This window comes from Macrosteles quadrilineatus, unplaced genomic scaffold (assembly GCF_028750875.1).
Source record: "Macrosteles quadrilineatus isolate MER2022 unplaced genomic scaffold, UCM_ALF_1.0 Scaffold_8__2_contigs__length_117827958, whole genome shotgun sequence".
Lineage (NCBI taxonomy): Eukaryota > Metazoa > Arthropoda > Insecta > Hemiptera > Cicadellidae > Macrosteles > Macrosteles quadrilineatus.
Window position 1 is genome coordinate 117,128,904 of NW_026542601.1, and position 21,141 is coordinate 117,150,044.

Consider the following 21,141-nt stretch of genomic DNA (forward strand, 5'->3'; position numbering starts at 1 on the left):
CCAGACACTGTTCACATATTGTCACCTAAATTGAAAAATACATTTGGGATAATAAGCTACCACGAGCTTTATTATGAACTGGACGTTTGTAAAGGAACCCCCCCCCCCCAGAAAAACTGGTTCACACCCTGTCAAACACTAGTAACAAAATAACAGTAACAGTGTACACACCAGTCACACCACAACCAAGTGGTTCGGAGCCCAGACATCGAGGAAGACCCATTACCAACTAAACACAAGCATTATAGTCAAAGACACAAGCAAAACACACTATACTGTATTTCGATTTGTGTATCCCTCTATTCCTATATTACATCACCAAATATTGACATTTGTTAACATGTGGGTAAGTAAAATCAATGTACTCAATGTTGAACTATGACTGGATAATATTAACGAACTTCAATATTGGACAATATATTATACCATCGCATAACATCAGGCCTCCCTAATACCAGCTTATCCCAAACCACAGCATATTGAGGAGCAAGTGTAGGGGGAAGGGGGGCATAAGCTGTATTGTCCAATCAGAACTCCTGAGAGGCTCATGGTAATCTACGTAGAACACGAATGTACGTAACCAATCAAGGAAATATGATAATTTAAAAATATATTTTTAAAATGCTGGACTTCAGACCTGCGACAAATTTAAAAATATCTATGGTTAATGCCCAAAAGACGCTCTGAATCCTAATGTGGTCATAGTTAAAAAAAAAAAAAAAAAAAAACTTTAGTAAAATTTTGAGAAATTGTTAAAATTACATTGTTTGAGCTAATGTTTCGTGTTTAAGTGTGCAACTTATTAAACTGAACTCTACAGTGGTTTATTTTATCAAAATATTTATTCGTTCAAATACTAACTTATAAACAGGGTTGGCTAAAATTATGGGTAAATATTGTATTGAAATACAATATTTCTAAGGAGAAAATTGATAAGTGTATCTACTTTTCGAACAACATCTCATTCATTTAATATGTTATGATATGATTTTATATGATATATCATAATTTATGTAACATCATTAATGAATAATAGGTACTTTGAGCACATACCAAAAAGGTTAAAACTCATAAATTCTTTAATAAATATTCACAAAAGTTACCAAAACGCCAGATATATTCCACACTAATTCAAAAAACATATCTCAAAAAAGAGTCAAGTTATATAAGTGCTAAACTTTGTTTTTTTATCAAATTACCTTATATCGTATATGCAATGTGAAATTGCTTGATTTCTAATTAGGTACTTAACTGACTTAAATTTTCAAATTATTTCGTTATCGTTCCTCCAAATATTATTCCAATAAAAAAACCTACACACATTTATAATCACAAAATAAAAGAAATTTACTCTCAAACATGATGCTGCGACAGATCTTATATCTTTGAATGGAGCTCTAGGCACAAAGTGGAGTTAATTCGTCTACACGCTGCCTAATTAATACGAGGGTCACAGCCCAAGCAACTTAATCAAAACTCTAATGAAAACTGAGAACAACAAGTCTCTAAATAAGTCTGTCTCTGAGACTCTGGGGCAATGCTCTGCTAGAGTGCGCAAAATTGCATTTTGCCACCTTTGTATAGTGGAAAATTCACCCTTAGAACTACAGAACGAGTGGGGCAGAAATATTATTTCTTCTCTTATTCATTTTCAACACTCTCACAAAATAGAAGCAAAGTCAAATTGATGGATTTAGTATCTAAAAAATGATAATTACAGTATTTGTATTTACAATACAGAACGAAATCATGTAGCTCATATACTAAAACAATTTGTTATAATTTTAAAGATGGAAGAAATTAAAAATCAAAAGTAGCCGGTAACTTAAAACCCTAGTGAATTGGCTGCATTGTTATTCCCATAAGAATATTCCGAGCCCTAACCTTAGACCAGTCCCTAAAACATTCTGTATTTTAACTGTTGAAACCCTCAATTTTTATATAGTCTTCAAATAAAGAGTAGCCTTATTCTACTCAGTTTAGTCTCCCTTTTTGAATATGAGCAAAAACTTTCCACATTTTCTACTGTACTTCTTACGAATGGTTAAGGAAAGGAAATTACAGTATTATTAGGGAGAATCAATGAGAGGTTGATGGTCTATTAATCCTTAAAACGTCCTTTATTGGAAACTTTTTCAGGCACGTAGACGGTGAGATGTGAAAAGTGAAGGAAAAGAAAAGGTGAAGTGGGTTACTGAAATTCCAATGGCCAAAACAGTCAATGGTGACGTAGGCACTGGGCTTTCAAATGAGCCAAAAAAACACGCTTTGAAAATGCTCCAGGACCCACGAATTTTCTCAAACAGAACTTGTTAAACCCAGCCTCGCCGGTTCTTTACCTCGTCCTGCGCTCCTGATTCCCCTTATCAACGCGGTCTGATAACATACCCTTGCCATGAAGGATGTTCCTGGTGACCTTGTATTATGTATACACATCCGGCCTGTGAGAACCCCAGTAATTGTCTCTATTGTACCGCTCTAGCTGTAGTGGAACACTCATTTGCTCGCTTTTGTTTTTCAATGTCGTTGGTATTTCTAGGTAACATTGTAAAAATATTCACCAATTATGTTAGAGTAAGTAAAGGTACTTTCGTATCATACGGACCACACCTAAGGTAAAATGAAACGCTTTAGGTTATAGGTTAGGAAGAATTTGTTATTTAAAATAATTATTAAAATCTTTTTTGGAAAGTGATTTATTGGTGTGGTCGGTATAATACGAAAGTACCTTCGTAAATCGACAAAAATAGTGCGGTTTTGGAAACATTCCTAAGTTTACGTTTGTCAACGTACTACCAGAAATTGTATATTTGACTGGTGGGGTATTTTCTACAGATATGTATTGTGGAATACTGTATTTATGCAAATAGTCTTCACTCGTAATCCAAACACAGGACCGCTAATATTAGCTAATCGATTGTCTGGATAACCGAATAGTTGAAACAGTGCTGGCCTTCTAGTTTTAAGGTTACTGGTTCAATCCTAGTCCGAGATAGATTCTGGACCTCTGAAAATGTAACTCTTAAAAGTTCTACATGGGTTTTTACGACAACACACACCGTCCTAAATGATCAGATGCGGCAGCTTATCCTATATTCCCGAAACAAAACAAAACTTAACTTCAACCAACACTTAATTTACCTTAAAATACCAGCGAGTGGTGTTCCGTCGTCGACCTGGACTAGGACAGTGGCAATGTAGTAACAACCCCTTGAGAATACTACCGTTTGACGTCGGGGGCTTCTTTTTGGGGGTGACGACTCTCAAATCAGGGGCCGAGTGGAAGAGATTTCTTTGGTTCGCCCACAGCATGCTACGCCCCTCTTAAAGGTTCATTGCGCCAAATGATCTTCAAATGTCTTCACTTCAAAATATTTACTTTAATGCACTTTCACAACACTATTTTCATTTTATTTAACCCGTTAACCTATCACTGATAGAAGGTGTCAAAAACAACACTATAAAAAACAAACACTAATTAAATCACGTGTGGGGACAAAAATAAAGTTTCGCAACACAGATCGACAGATCATCTGGCAATCTAACAAACGTTATCGGCCAGCTGGCTGTTATCTGTAATAGTGTTAGCTGCGATTGTACTATCAGTCGGTATGTCAATAGTCAAATACTGTACACTGTGCAACATCAACAGTTGCATATTGCTACAAACACTGCCTATTGACTCGTATGTCGTTTGTTTAGGTAAAATAATTGATTTTCCACTAGCTTATGAAGAAATCAGGGGGTTTAGTGTGTTAAAGCACCAAAAATATAAAAAAAACCCTGACCAAAAGCTGAGAGTTTGTGTATGTCATCATGTTAGTTTTGGAAAAACCATTGAACGGATGGTTTTAAAAACTACAACTTTTACAAAGTAAAATTATTAGAAACAAGACTAACAATGTATTATGTTGTCATAATAGAGATCAAATCGATTTATTTGTGTTTTTGTAATATTTGATGTGTCAAGTTTTCAAAATCCGCGTTTTACGTCAGAAAAAGATAATATATTGAATTTATTGTAAAAATAGATCCTGTGTGTAGTGTGTGTAATATTAAAATAAGTTGGGCTATATTGCAAAATGTCAATGCCAGAGTTGGTAAATGATAAACAATATGACAGAATCCTATCTCAGTTTACAAAATAATTAATTAAATGGCACTAAACCTCACAGAATAAAACCGCACTTAAATTCACCACTAAATAATCACTCAGTACACACTTTTCCCATAACCAAACACAAATTCTCGTTTAGCACTCCGTGGCGATAGCGGCGACACCTGACACCGTCGGCTGCGACACGAGAACTGGCGGGAGACGTCGGGACGGGACGTCAGTTTTGGCGGCAACTGCGATACCGACGCATGCGTGCTGATAGCAGCTTCCACAGGTGGCGGTGGCAAAGACCGATAACGTATCAGTATCAGGCTACATTCTGTGTACAACGTGTTGCCGTATGTAAACAATGCAGTATCAATCACGTGCTGTGATAGGATGGTTTGCTTGTTGGAAATAGTCTTATTGTGTTGGGTCAATTATTTTATCATGATTACCAACCTTCGGAGTGATTTATTTATAGACAGAGTTATTACCTCGTCTGCAGGGATACTTTCCAGGGTAAGTAGGCAGTAAGTGCAACTGGAAAGTACTTACAGTCATCTTGCAGCTAGCAACTCACCGTCTCCACTTACCCCGGCTCTAATCCACTTTAATTTGTAGGAACATGTCGATTTTGTATTTGGTGCGTCAAACGACGTTGAAGGGTTAACATAAAACATGAATTTACAGTTTTATCTGCGATGAACTAATGCAACACTATGAGTCAAACAAGAATAGGGACTTTTTATTATACAGATATTAATTTCATTGTAATTTTCTATCTGTTTCACTCAGTTATGTCACATTCACGCGTGAATCAGTTAGCTCTATACAGTTTTTAATGATTTCTTAGTAGGATATGTCAACTTACGTACGTCAACTTCTGTTAAAGGTTTTTCCGGTATAAGTATATGGTGGTAATTTCTAAACTGCAACTCAACTGGTAAGGCAGATGTAACACGAATCCAAGAAACGAAATAAAACTGGAAAACGTTCTGTTGTGAAAAAATTTGCAATTTGCTCCTGTGGTAAAAATACGTTCAACAATTACTTGTTTAAAAAAAATCAAATATGAACTTGACCTTTTTATCAAGGTATTTTTAAGGCTGGTGCAACACAACATGTTATAAATTGAGAAGCAACGTAATACTAACTACTTTTTGTTGAGAAATAAAAATTGAATATCAAGTTCATTGCACTGAAGTATAAAACAATAAGCAGGAGCGTGAAAGCCGAGATCACAATAGACAATAGACAGTAGACACGTGGTCCAGAGCATGGGATGGCAACATGAGGCGAGAAGATTGGGATGAGAATATTAACTATCACAGCGACATATTAAAAGGTTTGTCACGCGGAAAGCCAAGTTGAATGGTTCTTATACAGAGCTACCCCTTAATTACAGTTAGTACTTTTAAAATAAATATTGGTGGTATAGTGGACTGAATAAAATAGATGATACAGTAATAATTTTTTTTTTTTTCAAAAATGTGGCTTTGTTGCAAGCTTTTTCTATGATCATAGCCTATCTCTACTGTAGGTATATTTATCAGTAAATGAATATTTTTGTAACAATTTGAATATATTCAGTGTTTTGGTTTCTTGAGGCTCTAAAACGAAAAAGTACACTTTCGAACCTAACAACGAAAACTGCATGATTCGTGAACATTCTACATTGAAATTATTTCAAACTGCAGTACATTTATGATAGCACTAGCTGTACCCGCGGGCTTTGCCCCGTTTAACTTCTTAATTTTCAAGATGAGCTCGTTCGCATGCCTCAATCACGTCCTGGTTGAAGTTCGTTCACTACGCTCACACACCTTTAGGTTGGAGCTCCTTCGCTGCGCTCACTTGCCTTCAGGTTAGCTCGTTCGCTACGCTAACTCGCCTCCAGGTTGATGTTCGTTCGCTACGCTCACTCACCTTTTGGTTGCAAATTAGCTGTTGTCATAAATAAAAAAAAAATAATAGTGCTGCACTCTGTTGGTAATCCTTGTAACTTTAATGCTATTGAACATCATAGAACAGAACCAACTTGTTTAATTGAAACAGCTGATAAGATTCATTAATTCCTTTTAAATATGAAAAATCATAAGGTTAACATGGGAAACTCCAGAGCCACTGGGGCGGAGCCCGAGAGTCCGATCAGAATAAAAACAACTTAGTTTTCCTATTTAATGCCCAAAGAATCCGTGTACCAAATTTCAGCCTCCTAGGTAAATGGGAAGTGGGAGAATTAGTGATGAGTGAGTGAGTGAGTGTGTCAGTGAGGGCTTTGCCTTTTATAAGTATAGATTCGCAGGAAGACATGCTACTTTTTTCCATTCCACCAATTAACGTCTGTGCTAGTTTCATCCCCGTGTAACGTTCAAACCAACACGTCACGTCACGGCAAGCCAGACCTAGACGTTACAGTCTGACGTCTTACGTGACGGTCAAAGCAAATCCGTTAGCGGAGTCACCTGGTTCAAATCTACCGTAGCGGGATAAAAGTACACCATCTGAAATCTGACGATCCAGATAAACTTCAAGCTCCACGAAGGAAAATGAGCGAAGGCGAAGGACGATTCCTCACTGACTGATTGTGATATGAAGGTTATTAATTTAGCCTTATAACAACTTATATACTATTTGTTGTAAAATGATTTAACCAAGAACCCTCAAACACCACAGGTGATTAAAATATAAAATTTAAAAAATAGAAGAAAGGAGTCAATCATATATATTTATATGGAATATCCATACGAATTTGTAACAACTATGAAATACCGCTTGTCTATACAAGCCTGCAATAAGTTTAAACAGTGTTAGTGTAATAGTGGCCTATAATTAAGTGTTTCACTGACTTCACACTGTCAGACCACGTTTTATAGTGCTACTGCAATACAGTAATTAGTTTGGGACGTAACACCATGTTAGGTAAGAACCACAGGCCGTTGGTTAACGCAGTGAAACTGGATAACAATAACTTCTTAATGTACGGGCTGATATATTGTATTCATTGCCAAACGTATGTCTACCAATTACGAGTGAACAGTGATGTATCGATCGAAAGAGTAATAGTGAAAATCGAAGTAGTGTACACCGAATGAAGCAGTAGACCTTACGATTTCCTGCACTCAAAGAGGTTATGGTTCATATTTTTTGCGAGCTAAGTAATAAACATGCTACCAGTATTAGTCACGTTTCAAATTAAACCAAAATTTTTGTGATTTTGACGGTGAAACCAGCGAAAGCTTCAATTTGCGCTTGATTAATTACAAACACATCATTATATTGAAATTTAACGCAAATCATACTGAAAAAAACTTTCCCTCCAAGAATTTGCAGAGGACACTGATTCGCCTTTCATTAACATAATCATACACCTATTCAGAGTGGAGAGGGTACGTGAAACCAAGTTAATCAGACATCCCAGCAAGTGAACTTAAACACGCTTGTTTCCTCTTTCAAATTACAGTTAAGCAGTTGAACCTCGATCATAATATTTTAAAATCTCATAGAATTTACCCCCCCCCCCATCCCAATCCCATGTTATTGCAAACCTCAGTAAGAAGTCATTGAAAAACAATTCTTATTTAGAAATCCCCACGATAGTCTTGTTAAGGTTCCACTGTATTGGGGCTATGACCTAACCAATAAGTATTTAAACCTTCCCCCACCCAATCCCCATTACATTGCCTCTTCCAGTACATTTCGGAGGTTTGATTATTCACAAATGTTGGTATCTTACTGTGATTCTGTTTACATCCCAGTTTTACAGAACGATCACCAGTTTGCTATAATGTTCCTGTATCACGAAAAGGACCGTTGAATCTGTAAATTGTCTAATGTACCAAATAAAATTCAGAAAACATTACAGTTACCCCAAACAATATGAAAAGCCGTTAATAAGAAAACAAATAATAAAATAGATACGTTGCGTCGGACAAAAACACCCCTACTGCATAAACCATGGTGTGTGACAAAATAAAATTTGATTCTACACCTAAATCCTTCAAACTTCTAATTAGTTCTGGAAGGCCACCGATACCATCACAGAAGGTCGACTTGGTTTCACCATAAAGTACCTCTAAACCTACAGAGAGTGTTTACCCCTTCTTGTGGTTTCACTAAGAACTTCTACACAACGATCGATTGAAAGTCGGTGACAATGACGTCATGACGTGGTAGAGAGGCAGAGAAAGTGTTTGGCGCGGCGCCGGTGCGGGGATTTCTACAACTTGGACGTCCTTGAGACAGAGTCCCGGGTCTGGGCTGACCATCGATATATAACTACTACTGGATTGCTGGCTGAGCTCGCTAGCCCGAGCCGAAAGCAGTGGTTGCGTTCTGCACTTGAAGGCGTCGGGTAGGGGCAAGAAAGGGGCAAGAAACCCGCACGGTGCTTGGTTTTACATCGCATCGCGATGTGGTTTTACATCGCACTGACGCTGTGATAGCATTTGTTTACGCTATTTTAACTATTGATTCACGAAAAATGTTCATCGGGGGATATTTTGACTCACTTATATAGTTATATTAAAAACCGAAATTATATAAGTTAGTAATAAGTTAATTGCTATACAGTACAACGTGTATTTACATTGTTATAAAGTTGGGCGATAACATAGTATTTGTATTAAAAAAATTGCTTGGATGGTTTGGGTTATGGGTTTATAAAAAGGTTGATAAATTAAACAATAAAAATACAGCACAGTTGTATAAAAACCATTTACTGTATTTGAATACAGTACCACACAGAGTAGCCTACATTTCACGCATGATTAAAAAGTACTAATTTTGTTAGCTTTGACGAATACCAACATTTGACAGTGCAATGGTTTGCTCTTTAGCATGACTGTAGCAAATAAATTTGACCTTCCGTCTCAGAAGAGAGATAGCTCCTATCCATTATTTGTCCATTTAAAAATACTTCCAATTCAACACCTGTTCTTTTATAAAGTATTAAGACTTTTTTTTATATTCGATGTGGGAATAATGGAACAAACAATCTTTCATACAACACAAGAAGCAGCAGTCAAAGATTATTTAGATTGCCAAAAGTAAACAAATCAATATTTAGACAGTCTTATCAGTACAGTGGGCCAAAATATTTCAACCAATTACCTCACGATTTCAAAAGCAGTGCAAATTTAAAGTCATTTTCTATTCAAATAAAAAAAGTGGTTAATTGAGACGCCAAATATAGATTTTTAAAATAGTGTTGTAACATAAAGAATTTTTTTCTAAATCTTTGCAAATTTAACGTTTTGTATTGTAATTATCCAATCTGCATATCTTGTTTTAAATTGTCGATTTACATGATTTTATACTGCTTATATAGGATTCATTTTTTAATATATTTTTATTTTAAATATCTATTATTGTAATAATATTGTTATTTTGTTTGATTTAACAACTGTCATCGAGAAGCCACAGAGAGCGGCAAGGTGTTTTTCATGTGTGGACTGGACTGAAAGTTTATAGAATGTACTTTATATTGTTAATTTTTATTGAACGTTGTCACATTAACTGGATGCTGTGGCAACGTAATTCCAAGTTTTTATTTCATTTGTATGTAATGCAATTATGGTGGAATAAATCATTATTTCATATTTCATTAATTCATACATTGCTAACCAAACTACCACGTGAAAGTGCTATCTGTCCACTAGTAACTGGCAGGATGATTCATTCACAGGTGGTTTACTTTTGCTTCTTCGTACATGACCTCGAATTGTAAAAAAAAAAACTATTATAGAATTGGCGGGGTTGCTAGTGGCAGAATATTTTTTTGGCGGGAATAGCAGCGGGTGGCGGCGCGAGTTGCTGTTTTGCCCCTACCGGGCGCCTGCAACACCGCGATACGTCCCACCACTCACACCTGTACGCGACCGAATTTCTCTACACAGCTCTTATGGACAGCGCGCAATCCAGTAGTAGTTATATATCGATGGGGCTGACCTTCCGACGCTGGGGACGTGGCAGGATACAGGACCAATGAATGTATTCATTGACAGGACAGAGGCGACTTTTGACCTGCGCGGTATCTGCGGGTAGAGACTTGAGCGAAAATTAAGGCGTGAAGAATACTGTAAATCTTAGAGGTTTTGGTGTCGACTTGTGTATTTAAGAATTGGGAATTTTATCACACTCTCTAAGACTATTTGGTACAATATTGGGGTAGCTAAAAAATACACTTTTACTAACTTTTTCCTATCTTAGGAAAAAACTATTAAAAGGTGCTCGACTGTTAAAATTACACAAAACGAATGAACCTACGGTAATAGTACTCATGGTAAGACCTGGACCCGGGACCGATTTAATTTTTCATTTTGAGATCTCTATATGGGAAATTCGCTAAAACGAATGAACCTAATCAGTTTAAATATTTCAAAAGACAGGAATGAATTGATATTGACGTCAAACACCATAAAGCATTGACTTCTCGTCCTATTGTACAATAATTTGAAGCCTGCGTTGGTGGGTACATGTTGATAGCGTAGACTGCGCATGTCATATAAATAAGACACAAAAACATAACATTTCTCAATTTCACTTTAAACCATTTTGAAGAACTTAAAAAATAATATTTTATGTTGGAGTGTTTTTTCCAGTTATTGATTGCGGATAGAATTAAAAAAACATTTTAAATTTTAACATTCCCACGTTATTTTTGTGGAGAATAATGTAGGCAATCTGTTGTGTTTACTGTACATGTTAATGCTTTTATTTCGAACTTCGCGAATTTATTTATTTTATACTAAGCTGCTATTACAATTTTGCAAAAAACACACTTTTATCACTCCCTGTAACAGCAAACATAGCTTACTTGTTAAATGTTAATGTTATTTAAATAGATTTAATTGAAAATCCAATCAGGTAATTCACTTCATCTGCAGGTTTTATCGGCGGGGTTATTATTATGTTTTGCTCAATACTGCGTATGAAGGAGTCTACATGGGTTGCGCGGGTGTTGGTGGTTGATGGCGTGTGGCGTGTAGCGTATTCACACGCATTCCCACACGTATGTCACGCACTCTCGAGTCCCGCTGCTTGCTGCTTCTCCGGTGTTTCAACGACGGTTGGTACACATGCGGAAACGAACCGAGCAAAGCCTTGTGTACACACGTAACAAGTCCGGGGTTTGGACCGTGTACTTACAAAATATTAAATACCCTCGCCATAGCAAACCTGCAGACTAAGCGAATTTCCATTTGCCCGAGTTGTTAATATACGCTGAAAATAACGATTCGTATTTATATTTATCCGAAAATAAATAGTTATGGAAACGGTTCTTAAATGTTATAAAGCCTAAGTCTAAGAATAATATGAGAATTTTACGTTTACAATATTATTTGAATTTTCTCCGGACCAATAACCGTACAAAAGTACACTTCAATAGACAAAATTTTTTTCTAAGCACTTCAAAATGGTTTAGAGATACATTGGGAAAATTTATGTTTTGAGGGTCAAAAATGAGAGAACCCAATTTTTACGCCATAAAACCCCCAATATTTCCCGTTCCGATGGTCCCATCACGCTGGTTCGCGAACTTGTTTGAATACATGTAGGTTTACACGTTTGTACAAAATTTTATCGAAATTGGATAATTTTCGCTCGAGTTATGATGCTAACGGACCCATATACTGTAGGATAGGCATAGATAAAACATAGCCTACTTAGTCTATGATATATAGGCAAATATATATATATTTGAACGGAGGGTGTTTTTGGCCTCTGGAGACATCAAAATGAAAAAGTAAATCAGACCCGGGTCCAGGTCTTACCATGAGACCTACGGTAATAGTTTATTATTCCCTATGGGAAATTCACTGAAATATTCAATGGCGTTGAAACACAAAAATCTGTGTTTTCGATGAAATTTGGTACAAACTTGTAAACTTACGTTTATTCTGACAAATTCGCAAATCAGCATCATCAGACCAAAAGAACAGAGTTAAATATGAGGGATTTCTGGCGTAAAAATAGGTTTTTCTCATTTTTTCCTCCTTAAAACATACAATTTCTCTCTTTTAAGCCATTTTCAAGAGCTTAAAAAACTAATACTGTAATTTGATATGGTGAAGTGTTGCTGTCCGGTTAGGGTTAGGGCTATTGGTTACTAACATTTTTTAGAAAATTATTGTAAACTTAAAATTCCGATGTTATTGTTCAATAAGTAAACTGAGTTGTGGTTTGCTTGTGGATATATTTTAAACAAACTTGTGGCAAATTTATTTATTTTACAATCAGCTATTAATATTCTACTAAAAAACACACTTTATTGCCCTTTCCGTAGAAGCAAACAGGTATTCATTAAAGCTGTTACTAAATCTAGATTTAAGTGAAAATCAAATCAGGCAAATACAAATTTGCTTAGTTTGCAGGTCTGCTGCGGTGGGGTTGGGGGGTATTAATGTTTTTCACTGTGTATTTTCTACGGGAAAAATAATTTATTCAGAAAGGTTTTTAGAAACATTTTATACTAAATGTATGAAGAAAGTTGTAAGTACGGTACTGAATTAAATAGAACCTAAGAGATTGTAACTAAATTAGATGCGACATGAGTAGTTTTAGATATTTTTTAGCTTCACAACAAAGCTAAGGTTGAATTAACTGCTTCCTTGATTGTAATATAGGCTACAGCAATTCTACATGTCAACCTCATCAAAAATACAACTTCGATAGTTTTCCCTACCTTAAATAAAAATATGAGGCACAAATACTCACTTACCATCTGCAGGGTTCCTATTTTAAACATGAGTAGACCCTTACCAACAGCTCAAAAACAAGAAAAATGGTACGCTAGAGGAAATACTTGTATAGTCCGAACCTACAGTTTTATCCAACATCATATTTTCAACAGATAAAAGAATGACTCATAGGTTAGTTAACAAATCAAAGTTAGAAAGTTAGATTAATTCTTATGATAAACAGGTCAGTATTGGACCAAGCATATAATTTAATGCACTGAGGGTTCAATGAAAGGTCCAGATTGGGGAATGAATGATTAGGCCTAAACTTATCCGATAAAAACAATAGGCCTACTGTGGGTGTGTGAGTACCTACTTTTCTTCATAAAAATGTGTGGGTTATAATTAATTTTAACAAAAGCAAACAATCATAAAAAGAAGTTAAAAAATTTAAAACATTCTCACTGAACACAAACAGACTAGAATTGGAATGTAATTTTTGAGGTAACTTAAGTTTTTATCTTCAAATGGGTAAAAGGCTAATTTAGATCATTTTTATTGTAGATTTTAAAACTAGGTATTTAGTAACTCTATAGTTCCGTAAGTTACATTGTTAACAATGAAACTTGAGTAGGTAACTGTTTTTTGTGAGTAACTTACATACATAATTTACACATACCGTACCTAGTTAGTAACTTATAAGTTTGCAACTTATAATGCGTAACAACTATTTTTCAATTTAAACATATTTTGGTAATTATTTACAATAGGGTAACGTGACCATGGGAACCTATTTATCTAAGTTACATTAATTTAAATATAGGTAGGCCTATCACCCGAAACTAGATTTTTTTCTAAAGTAAGAGTGCAAAGTTTTCTCCGAGCTCACAAACATTAAGTGACTGAATATTTCTTAAGTTAATGATACATAAGTATGGAAAACTGCTATCTTAGCGAGATGTTTGATTCCAAAGAGTAACAACAAAGTTCATAAAAAAAGCCATTAAGTTAATGTTTTTTTTTTTTTTTTTCAGTGTTATAAATTACATAAAATGTTAGGTAATAACATTGGGATCTTCAATCCGCTGGAGCAATAAGTAGCCTAAGTTTATAAACTCCACAGTTTCGTCCCTAAACAATTAACTTAATCTACTTAAAATCAATCAATATTATAGGTGTAAACCTACCACCTACCTACAATGAAAAACAATGTACAAAACCGAGCATTTTATTTAGGTTCTCAGACATGTATGGAAAACTGCTATCTTAGCGAGATGTTTTATTTCAAAGAGTAACAACAAAGTTCATAAAAAAAGCCATTAAGTTAATGTTTTTTTTTTCAGTGTTATAAATTACATAAAATGTGTAGGTAATAACATTGGGATCTTCAATCCGCTGGAGCAATAAGTTAAGTAGCCTAAGTTTATAAACCCCACAGTTTCGTCCCTAAACAATTAATCAATCAACATTATAGGTGTAAACCTACCACCTACCTAACTTACAATGAAAAACAATGTACAAAACCGAGCATTTTATTTAGGCTCTCAGTTAAATGTTTTGTTTTACTGTAATTCAAAATGCCACTGGCATGGACACTGAAAGGATACATTGTTGTACAAATGATCAAAAAAACTTATTGCACAAACAAATTTAAGCTGGCAAAGATTTTTGCAAAAGGCTTTCTTTTTAACGATCTGCTCCTGCTGGAATATCAAGTGAACTAACTTAATGCATGATATGCTGTACCCAATTAATGAAGTACAATTTGATGGGTTGCAGAAACATTCTATATACAAAAATCCTTATACAACCAGCCAAAGTTAGCTTTAAGTTAACTTAGGCTATCTCATAAAGACTTACCAGGCTATCTGATGATACATCGAGGTTCATTTTTCCTTCGGCATGTTTCCTGTAAGTAATCCAATACTAGGTAGGGCCTAATCCTCTAACACAACACACTGGAATGCAAACACTGTGTTTTCTCATTCACAACTCTGTTTCACAACCTAGCAACAAAGCTACACTTTCTATACTTGCTTTTTGAGGTTAAGATCACAAAAATGCCTTTTATAAAAAAATAGTCGTCATCTTAGGGAATAGAAACCGTGTTGATTTTTAAATTAGTTGCGTAAAAATACAATAATTTAACCGGAGCAAACATTCCCAATGAAAGAAAGTTTACACACATCCTGTAACAGTTGAATATTAAGGTTAGTGAACCCCATAGCGTTTTTACATAAATAGCTCGCACAAATTCACTTATTTAAGTTCTAAAACACTTTGAACACTTAATTTAAAGAAGTTATTTTATAAAGTAACAACATCACGAACACATAAACACAAACAAACTGGAAAACCAACAGACTGTTGTTGTGACTAGGGATGTTCGATATTTTGAGATACCTGCTTGTCATTGAAATATCGGTGACAAGAGGCTCAAAAATACAGTGACTGGAATATCGGTGACAGCGGCAAGTCGCTCCTCGACGATGGCGCGGCGGCTTGGAGGGAGGGGCGTGTCAGCAGACTGTTCTCTCTGACGATATCAGAATCTGTTACAAAATCACCTGTGACGAGGTGCCCGCGTATTCACGTATCAACCAATCCCTGCATAACCAACCACCTCACATGAGTCACATCCGACACTAGACAATACACAATATTTTCGGACAACAACGCCAACCAACATTATTCAAACTCAACGTATTCTAAATGCTTTCAAATGCCAATATTAACCTCCTCAACTAGGCCTATTATGTCTATTAGTATCTATGGACCGCCTATATATATTTTTAATTTTAATTAATATCAAACCAAAGTTTATTAGTTTGTCAATGCTACGATATATTTTATTTCACAAAGTGTAGGCAAACAAGTAGATGTTCCTTTAAAACCCCAAAGCAAAGGTACTGGTACCTAATTGACCAAAATATTTAAAATTCAGTGACAAACAGCTGATTCTAAATCGTCAAGGGACGTATCGCCACAGCATCGATAGTAAATGCCCCAGTGACAAACCAGTGCGGTCTTAAAAGCTGTCACCGATATTTCAGTCACCGATATTTTCCCCCGATATTTCTTTGTCACTGGAACGAAGTCACCGATATTTTTAAATCACGGTATCTAACATCACTAGTTGTGACAGCTCCAAACAGATGGGCCTGGACGGAACGTAAAGTCAGTGTCCTGCACTCAGTTGTACCAACCGCACTACTCCACTACTGCAATACTGGAGCTGGAACTGAAAATTCCCTCCCGAGACGTGTCCTACATAAACAGGAGAAAGTTTTAAATTCTTTCTCATGTAGCTGTACTGGTATATAAGAACAGTGTATATGACAGTATTAAATTTCCTACCAGACTAATGTTAAGGTTTAGAGGTGTTTATTGCTTGATCATCGAATAATTTCTTTGATACAATACAACGATCCGTCGGCAGGATTTCAGACATCGAACCATAGATTAAAAATATTTCTCCCAACGGTTACACCATTTTAGAACAGATAGAAATATATATATCATGGGTAAATATATAATTATGCTATGTTTGTAAAGTGATTTAATCCAATGTATATTCCAATATTCCAATGTAAAAATGGTGTTACCGTTGAAAGAATAAATAAATAAATAATCTTATATATTACAAAACTTTTAAACTTATGACTGTTTTAAAACAAGACAATAGGAGCTTTAAATGTTGAAAAGAGAGAATAAAATATGTGAAATAACAACCAACAAAAAAATAACAGCAATAGCAATAATGATGTGATAACATAACAAACAACAAATTTAAATGCTGAGCAAAAACAATAACAACTAACCAATAAGAAATTCATATAACTTTTTGTAGCCCATTAATGGAACCATGAAATGAAAACTTTCACAAACCCTCACTTTAGCACCACGCCGACCCTCCTTTTGAAAGAAGATGTTGAACCAGAAAAAAGTCAATCAGCGCACCATCTGACTTCCTGTTCGCTGCAATCTCAATCTGCACAGGCCACTGTAGTATGCAAAAAGAAAAAGTGTTGGCTGATAGTGTTGCTGGAAAGTGGAGAGTTCTGGAGCGTGTTCCTCTGGGCACACAACAAGATTAATATTGCGCTTATTGTGGAGAAGTTCAGGGCAGTCAATAAGGGCATTGATCAGCAGTTTGAGGAAAACAGCACCAAAGATCTTAATGTAATGGTTGAATATGAAGGAAGCTGCACCTCTAGCTCACGGATAGGTGTCCCGGTATCTGAAGCCAAGCCTAGGTCCAAAAACATCCTAATGAAACAATCTTGTGTTCTTGCCAGTAGTAGGCCTAGTATCTGGATGTGTCCAATTTGATAAGGAGACCATATAACAGACCCATACTCCAAGATGGGACGAACCAACTACTACTAGTACAGACAGGATCACTCTTGTGTAATTCTATAATTGGAGACTTCCAATTACTAATTCCTTGGAGATTTCCAATTCTATGTGCATCTGTATATGAATCCTGAGAACGAGTTGGCACTATACTGTGCTGAAACGGGCTAAGATCATGCGTAATAATTAATGATGCCCAAATCCTTGATGCATCACTCTGTACTATGCTGTAAATAAAACATGAGATTGTAAATTCATATATTTGTTTTGATTTTCTGTTTATATTTCGTAACCAGCATGGCAACCCATAAAGTCCATGTTATTTTTTTTTAATTTCAAATTATTTTTTTTTCTGCTTATATATTCAATTTTTAAAGGGATGCTGCACATCTACAGGAAAATATCTTTCTAACAATATGCTGGATTTTACCTAGGTTTCACACAAGCTGAGAAAAAATGTTTATAAGAAACATGCTTGCCTATAATATAAAGAGACTAGATGTCTCCAGTGGTCGAAAACTCAACCAAAAAAAATGTACAGACTTCTCTATTTTAACCCCACGCTGTAAATAAAACATATGAGTCTTATAAGTTGCCATGCTGGTGACAAAATAACAACGAAATATAAACAGAAAATCAAAACAAATAGAAGACATTCTAATCACATGTTTTATTTATAGCAAGGGGTGAAAATAAAGAAGTATGTTTATAACATATTTTTGGTTGAGTTTTCGACCATTGGACGACCTCGAGTATTATATTAGACAAGCATGTTTATTGAAAACCTTTTTCTCAGCTCCTGTACATCGCAGGGAAAATCTAAGAATACTTTTAGAAGATATTTGAATTCCTTTAAAATTAAAATAGGCTAAAAAATTAGAACAAAAAATTAATTTAAAATTAAAGAAGACCTTATGGGTTGCCACGCTGGTGAGGAAATAACAACAAAATATAAACAGAAAATCAAAACAAAAGGAAGAAATTTCAATCACGTTTTAATCACAACGTGTGGTGAAAATAGAGAAGATTGCACAATACATACTTTTGGTCGTTTTTGACCACGGGGCGAGCTCTAGTACATCATAGAAAGAAAATTTAAAATTGTAACATATTCAGTTGTAGATTTAATACTTAAGATTAAAGAAATAGTTGTTTAAATTTCCATTTTTCAAGGACACATTTGATCCCACAACGCTGTCTTTCTCACTGGAGACCAAACGCTTCAACCCTAAAACTATTCAAACTTCATAGAACTCCATAGTCAATGATTGATCCGAGGCCCAACAACAGTCCTGACCCAACACAGGGAGAGCATCCTAAGCTTCAAAATCGTGTTTCCACCATTCGATAACTTGTGTTCAATGATGTAATGTGTGTATTTCGACTTATTTTGAAATCAAATGTTTTCTTTATATTTCGTAAATTTTGTTATAGTATTTTACGTTTTTCTGAGAGCTTGCAAATTTGATGGACAAAACCAATGTTTTATTTCTCTGCCGCCTTATGTGCTTTTAAACCTGAAAAGGCAGGGAGAAGGTTTTGCTATAGACTAACCAACACAAGTACTCACCCCATTGTAAATTCTGAAGCACATTTTTCGTGGCTAGTTCATGTCGGGTGACACTAGCTATCAGTTTATAGCCATAATCAGCTTAGAGTTGTTTTTTAATTATTCCCAACATGGGAAATTGGCTAATAAGCAACTCACTCACTCAATATCCACTGGTCTCTTTCAGTACTGTTAATAAGAAGTCGACCACCCACTACCAAATAATACGGGGTATAAATGTGCAAAGTGATATGACGAATTTTATTTCCCAACTCTGCAAAATCATACATACTCCCTTAGCATATTTATCATCCTAGAAGGGAGTTTTATTGTTCCAGTGCACTGTAGTGGTTGTGTTTTGTTTACAATTTGTTTCTTGTTATTTCAGACATTTAAAACCTCGTTTAACTAAACAAAAATATCTAATAAAAAACAGTAACTCTTCCCCTAGTTATATAACCAAACAGTAAAGCACAAATCATAAAATTAACCATAAAATGATGTAAAGTCGACACTAGTGATCATGGTCACCAGACATGAAAAACGAGCTTCAAAATTTACAATGGGATGGAAAGTCTACTTGTGTTGGTTAGTTTATGGTATAATGTTCTGTACTGAAATACAAGGGACCAGGAAGAACAAGTTGAGAACCATTTAAGAAGGGATTGTAAAAATTAAACAACAAAAATACAACAATAAAATTTAATATAACCCAGTACTTAATGATAGAATATTTTGTCTATGATAACAGTTTTAAACAAATTAAAAACTAATTTCATAAGGTAACCCCAAAAAGATTAATTTTAAAAGGTATACACCCTGATATTGCAGTTCACAACACAGTCGATATATAGTCCTCGCCACCCTAAGTTGACGCAGCCAAAGGCGGCACTAGATATACGCCGTGCGGCCTTTGGCTGCCTCAACTTAGGGTGGCGAGGACTATAGTAGACTCTCTCTTACTCCGCCCTAGGTTAAACAACACTCTGAATAATAGTCTCCGCCACGGCAAAAATAGAAAGGTCAATTTATCTACCCAAGATTTTAAACCTGGTTTGACCGACCTTTGAAAATCTAGACTTCCATTCCCAAATTCATCACAGTTTAAAATAATTGAATCATGTCCTTGCAAGTTTTTTTACAGAATCAAACGGGAAGCTCACAATATTCTGTACTGCCAATGTAAATTAATAAAAATGTCATTTTTGGACCAAAACTTCAAGACTGAATTATTTTTATTACCAACCTATTAAACATGGTTAACTGTTTGACATATAATTAAAAACTTGTACAAAATTACCTAAATTACAGTCTATAGTGTTTAATACTCCATTTAACCTACATCTATACCTACTAAACTGATTACAGACTTAGTGGAAAACCTACAGTGATGCTTCTACTATTAAATATATTATTCCATAAAAATCTCTACCCTGATGAAAGATACAATATTCGTCCTGAAGAATGTTTGATACAATAAACGTATAAAAATGGAAAACCCATATATTTTTCAATATCTTACCCTACAAAGGTACATAATTATGTGGTAGAAAAATATTAAGCTGACTGGATCAAAATAATGATTAAGTAAGATTTAATAAGAAGCTTAAAATCACAGTCCATGAATTACATAGTAAATAGGTATATTGAATTCACAGTATTTGTTAAATCTGACGATAGTGAGGAAAGGAAGATGATTTGTAGCCTAAGTAATTTAAAACATAATTTTGTAAAATATGGCAGACTGAGAATTATGAATGTTATTATATAATTAATGTTTTACTCGTTAATTAAATTATTTTCATGTAATGGATAACCATTTGAATCTAGTTATCAATGAATTTAAAATGAAAAATCAATTTATTGATTAAGGTTAGAAAGGTTCTTACAGCAGGAGCAACTCCAAATTCCAAATCCAAAATAAGTTTTTAAAGCATCTCCCTATGGCAAAAACTAAAAAGTCCAGACCAGTTAAATTAGAGATATGATATTTTAAAACCTATATTATTTTTAAATGCATTTATGACAGATTTTTTTCTAATTACCAGGATTACTTTTATGTCGAGTTAAACTGCTTTCTACTCCTAAAAATTTTTACACCTAACCCTGATTTACCCTTTTTCTAAAAAAAAACTTAAGGCATTCTAACCAAAATTATGAATCATCAATATGTTTTTCTTTTGGTTTAAGGACTATTGTCATAACAGAGCAGGCCAGGGACAGTCTTATCGCAGGTTATAAAATAGCTATTACAAACAATCAGTTTATTACCTATATTTGTGGCTTATAACCAAGAAACCAAGCCACATTTATTGATATCCGATCCATTTGTTTTTTTATAGAAGGCTTGGTTTCATCCAGAAATGTTTGAATATGAAAGAGGAAACCGGTATAAATAAACGATTTGAATTTATAACAATCTAAAACTTTGGGGTAACTCAACCGGCGAGAAAAAT

At 35.0% G+C, this 21,141-nt stretch overlaps 1 protein-coding gene across 3 annotated transcripts in view; it reads right to left on the reverse strand.

Annotated features, from left to right (window-relative positions):
- LOC129000823 (ral guanine nucleotide dissociation stimulator-like 1) overlaps positions 1-15,076 on the reverse strand; it is a 126,147-nt gene extending 111,071 nt beyond the window's left edge. For 2 of the 3 annotated variants that reach the window (XM_054427851.1, XM_054427850.1), the window contains exon 1: positions 3,142-3,370. In XM_054427851.1, coding sequence (XP_054283826.1) covers positions 3,142-3,312 — 171 coding nt within the window. In that variant the 5' untranslated portion in view covers positions 3,313-3,370. Of the gene's footprint in view, positions 1-3,141; positions 3,371-14,640 lie in introns of those variants that run through there. The other variant, XM_054427853.1, reaches the window with a different exon arrangement.
- Between the last annotated feature and the right edge of the window lie 6,065 nt (positions 15,077-21,141).